Raw genomic sequence first — 7,873 nt, 5'->3', positions numbered from 1 at the left:
CATAGACAGTTCTGGATGGCTGGCACATGCACATCAGAGTTGAGTGCTGGACGGCTAAAACCTAAACACTCACATAGGTATAGACTAGATACATCTACAAGCATACATGTATGGGGGGATATTGCTTTTGGGCAGAGTGCATCACGTGTCTGTGACTTGAGTAAAGACGAAGCGCAACACTACCTTGGATCCACTCTTGCCGCTTCTTTTTGTCTGAAGCGCTGATCTCAAAACTTTTGTCTGGGCATTTGATGATAAAGAGGTTTTTCTTCCCTTCTTTGTCCGGCAAAGGCTGCGAAGGGAAACTGTTTTAACCACCCCAGCGTCACTTGCTCAGCATCATGTATCAAACACACCTAGACCGGCTTGGATAATTTCTCACCTCAACACAGCAATGGCGGTCGAGTGAAATGTGACCCTTCAGCTCGGCGAGGTCCTCCCTCACATAGTACATGACTGATTCGAGACGCAGCTGGAACCAGCGCTCAGTCCAGTTCTTCCTTTTGTGCCCCTTTTTCATCATATAGCCCTTTGCAAGCACACACACACACACACGCATGAACAGGCCATTGTGGTGTGCACTCCAAGCGGTGCCTCTCTCAAAGCCATGCCTATGCTCTTGCCTGTTTGACAATGCCCAGAATGAGCTCCTGGAAGACCTCCAGGAGGCCCAGGCTGACGGTCTGCTGGTTCATGCCCTTGGTGAAGTAGCCCATGCCCACCAGCTCCGTCAGCTCCCACACACTCAGGCTGTTCCTCTTCAAGCTCAGCTGTGCCTTGTAGTCCACAAACCTGCCCTCGTTCCAGCTGCCACCTGTGGCTTCTATGAGCTTCCGGAGGAAATACTCAATCTGATTAGAAGAAAGAAAGAAAGAAAGAAAGATAGATAGATAGATAGATAGATAGATAGATAGATAGATAGATAGATAGATAGATAGATAGATAGATAGATAGATAGATTGATTGATTGATTGATTGATTGATTGATTGATTGATTGATCGACTAATCGATTGATCGATTGATTCCAATGGGTGCATTTCAGGGATTGCAGTGTAGCAACTACAGGGTATATCATATATCTACACCTCGATTACTCCCTGGAATCTCCAGACATGAGTGTGAGAACATTACTGTGAGTGTGGAGTACAGTCTGGCACTCACCTCTTCTGTCACAATGACGAGGGGATACTGGTCCTCAGACAAGAAGTTGAAAATACACCAGACCTTGAAGGCGTCGGAGTCTGAGATGAGCAGACGGTTATCTGTGATGTTCTTCCGGGCACACACCGTCCAGCACATTTTATTGAGCTCCATAAAATCCCAGTTTTCTTGGGCCTGCATTTAAAAAGCAGTCAATGTATACAATTTATTATGTGTACAATTTAATTATTTATATGTACAATTCTGCCATTAAGCAAGAAGAACTAGAGGAGCAAAGGGCTTGAATGTCTGCCTGTGAGAGAATGCCACTATGGTCAAACTTTGTCTAAAAAAATCACCTCAAGACAAGTCTTGTGTCATGTAAGTAAATGGATAAAATGAACCAAAATTGCTCACAGCCTCTGATTGGCTAGCGGTCTGTCCTAAAACATACTTCACCATGTTTCGTTATCTCTCTGTTTGTGTAAACTCACTCTCACCATGGCATACCCTCTCCATTAAACTCATAGCCATCTACTACAAGAATACTTCCCTTATAGTAACCACCTGTTACTATACTATGACAGGGAAACAACAGGATTTTGGGGGGGTGTAAAACATGTACGAGAACCATTTGTGGGGTTAATTTAATCAATGTACTCTTGACAGAAAGCATTTTAAAGTAACATCTAGGCTAGTACAAGTGTCTCTTCATCAAAAACGATATGTTCAATCTCATCTCAACACCGTCTGAATAAACATGATAAAAATGCTGGTTCACGTCAAATATGGTGAATGTTTCAAAGTCTGTACGCAAATGGGAAACGATTTTATGTTTTCGCAGCATTTTTAGAATGGCGTTGTTATTGCTGTCGTTATTGTTGGCTGTTTCTATTACGCTACTGTTATCCTGATGTCTTTACCACTTTATCAGCTATTACACAGCTCACTGCAGAACAGAAAACACACGTGATGAAATAAAGAGGAGCAGGAGGTCACGGCTCCTTACCTTGTCCAGGATGAAGGTGTTTAGGTACGGCATGTACCCTTGAGTGGACACGGGTCCCTCGTCATCATCCCTGAAATGTTTCTCCAAATCAGAGGTTTTATATGGGATACGAAGGACTGTGCACAGGTTTTGAGAAAGCACCTGTGGAGAACAACACAGCACATAATTGGCATTCGTGGGCCGAGCCTCTACACAGCAAAGTGGAAGCCTTCAAAAGTGTTTTGAAATATATATAAAGTCACATGGTTTGCCCCGCCACAGACGCTGTTTTATTAGACTTATTACAGTGTGTATGGAAAGAAAGAAAGAACGATCCGCTGTTACCCGAAGGCGGTTGATAAAACTGCTCGGAATAGCAGAGCTCATTTACATAATGCGCCCTGATCTCTCCAAGACAGCTCAAGCATAAATCACAGGTCTAAAAATAGCCCTCTAAGTTTCATATATTACATACATGGCATATTTTTAAACTTATGATTTGCTCAGTGGTATTTGTATAGTTTCATACATCTAGAAGGGCACAACACGAATACGTATTAATACACATTAATACCATATCAGTCACGGTGTAATACTAGTTTTATGAGCGCGGTAAAAATGTCCTCTCGAGAAGATGAGGTTTTAAACCAAGCGCTAAAACTTTATTAGTTACCTAACGTTGTGGTTTGACGCGGTTCTCTGAATTATGTGCGGATGTATTGTGGAAACACCGTAGACAACCACAGATGTGAGAAGACAGCAGCGCAAACAGACCAATGCCTTTAGTTCCTAATCTTTATCTTTAAATACTTTTATGTATTCATTATGTGCGCATGTATTGTGGAAACATCGTAGACAACCACAGATGTGCGCAACCAGACCAATGCCTTTAGTTCCTAATCTTTATCTTTAAATACTTTTATGTATTCATTATGTGCGCATGTATTGTGGAAACATCGTAGACAACCACAGATGTGCGCAACCAGACCAATGCCTTTAGTTCCTAATCTTTATCTTTAAATACTTTTATGTATTCATTATGTGCGCATGTATTGTGGAAACATCGTAGACAACCACAGATGTGCGCAACCAGACCAATGCCTTTAGTTCCTAATCTTTATCTTTAAACAAATCTCATTCATCTGCAAGAAGGTGCAAAATATATGAACCGTAATGGTATCGTTTGAGTCGTTTAACACGTACGACCTGACTAATTTCAAGACAAGGAAATAAAACCGGCCATCTGACGGGTTTAGCCGCGCGCCTACCTTTAGCTGGGATTTGGAGACTTTGCCGCTTCGGTCTGCGTCCAAGGCAGAGAAAGCGTGCCATATCGGTCTTAGCACTTCGTCTCGGTGTACCATTGTACGGACTGTGCGGATCGTTGCCCTGTCGGTCTCAGAGTTGTCCCCGTGTCCCGGGGGGGGGGGGGGGGGTGTATCGTCTGGGGCACGTGACCTTCGCGCACTTGTCACAGTGCCGCGCGTTCGTCGCGCATGTAGCCCGCAGGGAGGAAAACGTACACTTCAAGAGCACGTAAAAGGGTGTCTTTGTGTGTGTTTGTTATATAAACTCTATTAAGAAAGTGCAACTTAAAGTAAGCAGTTTAAAATAAAGTTTCTTTTATCGCGATGAAAAAAATCTATTGGGAAAAGTTTGCTATAAAGTCAATTTGATTAAAAGAATACTACTTTATTTATATAAGAATAATTTATTGTGAAATACTTTGGGGATACGTGTATTACCTTTTTTATATTAAAGTTCTTTTGATGTATTGAGAGAGTTGCATAAACTTTAAATGCTTTAAATGTATTCCAGATGACTTAGCCTACATAATTCTGATTGTGAGTATTTGGTGCATCTCGACCATAATAATGGTTGTTTGGGTTGCTTTCTGTTTTCCTTCAACAGCAAAATCAGGAAATGGGACATTGGTAATAAATCAAAGGGAATCTTAAAAGTTCATTTAACAGTTCAATGTCAGCATTTATTACATATAGCTTGTTAAGCCAAACCATGAAATGTAACAGCACTGCAGTTCATTGACTATGAGTGATAATTCATTTTGTGCCAAAAATAAATTAATGCCATGGGGCAGCAGTGTGAAATTTAGAATAATGAACTGGTGGCTTAGGCCAGTACATAAAGTCCCATTAAGGGCTTTTAAACTAACCGGAGGGTATTTTGAAGTTAGTTCATGTGTATTTCTGCCCAAACCACCCACCAGTTGTGCATAGGACACCTCAATTCCTAACAAATTCATACATGCTGATTTGCCCTGGACAGAAAGTGACTTTTTAAAGGTCCAGTCGAGGCTTGATGCAGTCCGTACTCCCAGCTCCGGCCTGTACCACGTTTGGTGAAATTATTTGTAAGTTTACATTATTTAGAGGATGCTTTTATCCAAAGTGACTTACAATTATGACTGCGTACAACTTGAGCAATTGAGGGTTAAGGGCCTCGCTCAGGTCCCCAACAGTAGCAACCTGATGGTGGTGGGGCTTGAACCGACAACCTTCTGATTATTGAAATGAACCTTAACCACTGAATTATCACTGCCCCTAAGAGCAACGTTGAAGACTTCCTCCTCTAAAAGACCCAGATGGCACCTGAAGCCACAATACTCAGTTCCAGAGGCTGATGCCTTATCCATTAGGCCACTGGGCCATTAATGATCGAATTAATAACAGCCACCCAAACTTCACTCTAAGTCCAGTAGCACAGATAACACTGCACACAAGGTGCATGTTAACTGAGTATTAGAGCATTGTTAAGCTGAGTGAGCGGCTCATCCGTTTCCTAAGGAAATTAGTGCATCTGGGGTCAGCGGAGCAGGTGAATGCACTGTGACAGATACTGTCCTCTGCCGTGGCTGTGGACAGCTGGACGTCCCTAAGTTCCCTGCATGAAGACAGATCCCAAAATAGACAGTCGGCATAGGAAATCAACAGTCAGTGACTAAAAAAAAGACTAATAATAACTCACTTCAGCAGCAGTGCAGTTTTTAACTTCTCGGCGTAAATGCGCTGCCGCAGCACGTTGATGTCCGGCGTGGACGGAGCCAGGAGGACCGGGTGCTTGGTGAGGGCCGAGGCCGTTGGCCTGCACTCTGGGTCCGGATGAATCATCAGCTACAACACACAAGTCAGGTTTAAAGTCAGTCACATGTTGGCTGTGTGCTCACAACTGCTGGACACAAGCAACTCAACAAAGGACGGTGCCGGTCAGAAAGGCGCCTGGTGTAACAAACCTTCAGCAAGCACTGAAATTCTGGCGAGAGCACTCGAGGTGTGTGTGGCAGCTGGCTGTGCCATATGGCATGCCAGCCCTCCCCTGTCCTTGGTACCTCATCTGCTCCGGAGGCGCTGATCACGGTAAGAGCCAGAGCAAAAACGTCTGCCTTAGGGAGACCGTTGTAGAGTTGTAAAACAAGAATGGTCAGGATCTATAATGACACACTGGTAAATGTAAAGGTGATGGTCGAGCAATTACCTTCTGCAGGATCTCATTTGCCACATATCTGCTGTCGCCCTCTTCCACTTTTGCATGACTCACATGGGTGACATGACCAAGGTTTCCTAAGACGGGGAAAAAGGACATTACATACGTCATTTACTAGTTAAAATAAAAAGTCATTTTACAAACTTCTCAGATTACAGATGGGAACTTTAGCACGCACCTATTTTGTAAACAACATTCCTGTCTGATGCATCACCATTTACGCATGTACCTGTGACCACCACTCTTTGCGAAATATAAATATTACCTGCAAAGAGAGAGAAGGAGCAAGATGAATGAGAAAAGTAACATGTTTCTTCTTCTGACATGCAGTAGACAGACCAAATTTGGTATGACTTACTTGGTTTGATGTCCATATGAACCAGGGATGCAGAGTGGATATACCTTAGACCCTGGGAGACTTGCAGCAAAAGGTCCTTCAGGTGAGTTTCAGAAAGGAACGTCAGAGTCCTCTGGTTCTGTGTGATAAGGTCTGCGAGCGTGCCCCTATTGCAGTACTCATTCTGTATCAGCATGTGCTCATCCTCAGACCATGCAGAGTAATACCTCACAACATGGGGGTGCTGTCCTAACACTGCGTGAGCATACACCTCTTGCAACGCCCTTTGCCTGAAAGCACATTTCCACCATTCAGGGTTCTGTTCGTGGCATGCAGTTGGTAATGATTAAAATACACTATTGGTCAAATGTTCCTGCTATGCTGGTAATGCAAGTTTAAATAAATGAAATCTTTACTCAGCCACAGAACCCGCCAACAGCTTCCTGGAATACTTGATGGCATAGATACAGCCATCGAGTCTTTTCACACACTTGAAAACATCTCCGAATTCTCCTGAACCAATCATCTCCAGCTCACAGAATTCAGATGTGTAGCGGGACAGGCGACTGCCCACCGAAGTCTTTCGCTGCGGACAGCAAAGAATTTGAACAGTCAGATGTAAATAAATAAATGAACTTTTTTTTTTTTACATTCCAATAATATTTATGCTTACCTTTAATGGAATAATGTATTCCTCTTCGTATTCAGGATCACTTGAGTCTTCACGAAAGCTGTTAAAACAAATCACACCTGAATAATCATATCATCAGTGAATGCCAGGTTAGAGCTCACGTGACGCTGGTGTAGCGCGAGGCTTACTTGTTTCGACGCGCTCTCTTGCGGTTTTTGCTCTCAGATGTCGCTGCGTGCGCTACTGCTGCGTGCAGGAAGGGATTGTAATTTACACGGGACGTTCGCGTTCGTCTCCGTCTCCTCCCGGATTGTCGTTGGAATACAAATTGCTGTGTTTAAAAAAAAAAAAAGAAAAATATTTTTAGGATTAAATAGTAACCTATTACCATGCAAAACAGTATGATCTAGATAAATGTATGCATAAAGGTGTTACATTGTCCTCTACTCCTTTGCGGGAGCGGGGACCTCGCAGTCTTGGATAGGAAGCCCTTTCGCGCTTCGGCAGCGGCGATGCGCGTGTCGTCCCGGGACCTTTCGGCCCGGGTCCGTGCGCCGTCGAAGAAGATGCGCGTGCTCTCACGGAGGTCCGGACTTGTTCGCGCCGTCCTTCGTTTGCGCTAGTGGTTTTATAATGCCCGTGCTTTGAACTACTGCTGAGAAAGTCGCAGCGTTTGGTCGCCTTTGCCGGAATCCTCTCTAGCGAGGTCGGCTCCGGTTCTGCTCCGCCTGGTAGCCGGTCTAGCTCCTCGTCCTTACCAGCAAACGTCAACCTCCGGCAAACGTGCCTCATCCTGACCAAGCGAGGACCAAAATGACTTCAAGATGCGAAGTGTTCTCTTGTGCAACAGTTAAAGGGGAAGATTATTGGTAGTTATTTCGCACAGACGTTCCCACTTCAGCTCTGCAGCCAGTTGAGCACCGTTCAGTCCCAGCTCAAGAAGGAGCTCACCCGGGAGCCAGGGAACAATGATCTGGGAATCTGACAGGAGCGCGGCCGCGCTTTAAAAGGCCAGACGTGGGACGGGTTGCGTCATTTTGGCGGACGTCTGATCAATCTGAATGCACCTCAAATAAGTTAATCACGGTGGCCTTTAGATCTCGACATTAAAACTCGTTGACATGACACATCAATCATTAATGAACGTACATGACGTTGCCCTGGCCAGGAAAGACATATACTTTGTCTAGTTTTACTTATGTTTTTTATGTAAAGGTCGGTGCACTCTCACCTACAAATAAAACTTAAGCCTACAACCAGATTGTATGAAAGGAT

At 44.0% G+C, this 7,873-nt stretch overlaps 2 protein-coding genes across 2 annotated transcripts in view; both read right to left on the bottom strand.

Annotated features, from left to right (window-relative positions):
* swap70a (switching B cell complex subunit SWAP70a) overlaps positions 1 to 3,538 on the bottom strand; it is an 8,678-nt gene extending 5,140 nt beyond the window's left edge. Inside the window, exons 1-6 of the mRNA XM_027011730.2 lie at positions 3,398 to 3,538; positions 2,151 to 2,291; positions 1,163 to 1,336; positions 624 to 851; positions 383 to 529; positions 184 to 292 (exon numbers count right to left, since the gene is read on the bottom strand). Coding sequence (XP_026867531.2) covers positions 184 to 292; positions 383 to 529; positions 624 to 851; positions 1,163 to 1,336; positions 2,151 to 2,291; positions 3,398 to 3,493 — 895 coding nt within the window. The 5' untranslated portion in view covers positions 3,494 to 3,538. The remainder of the gene's footprint in view (positions 1 to 183; positions 293 to 382; positions 530 to 623; positions 852 to 1,162; positions 1,337 to 2,150; positions 2,292 to 3,397) is intronic.
* Positions 3,539 to 4,090: 552 nt separating this feature from the next.
* LOC113577926 (wee1-like protein kinase) lies at positions 4,091 to 7,830 on the bottom strand. The gene is made up of 10 exons (XM_027010849.3): positions 7,034 to 7,830; positions 6,787 to 6,929; positions 6,641 to 6,698; positions 6,384 to 6,553; positions 5,989 to 6,257; positions 5,809 to 5,895; positions 5,622 to 5,707; positions 5,380 to 5,529; positions 5,115 to 5,260; positions 4,091 to 5,030 (listed from the first exon to the last, which is right to left on the bottom strand). The coding sequence occupies exons 1-10, from the start codon at positions 7,388 to 7,390 to the stop codon at positions 4,889 to 4,891; spliced, it is 1,608 nt and encodes a 535-aa protein (XP_026866650.2). The 5' UTR covers positions 7,391 to 7,830; the 3' UTR covers positions 4,091 to 4,888.
* Positions 7,831 to 7,873: the final 43 nt, after the last annotated feature.

Source organism: Electrophorus electricus, chromosome 3 (genome assembly GCF_041902795.1).
Source record: "Electrophorus electricus isolate QZ-2024a chromosome 3, ASM4190279v1, whole genome shotgun sequence".
NCBI lineage: Eukaryota > Metazoa > Chordata > Actinopteri > Gymnotiformes > Gymnotidae > Electrophorus > Electrophorus electricus.
Note: the sequence above shows the minus strand (reverse complement) of the source record. Positions and strands in the feature narration are given on the sequence as shown.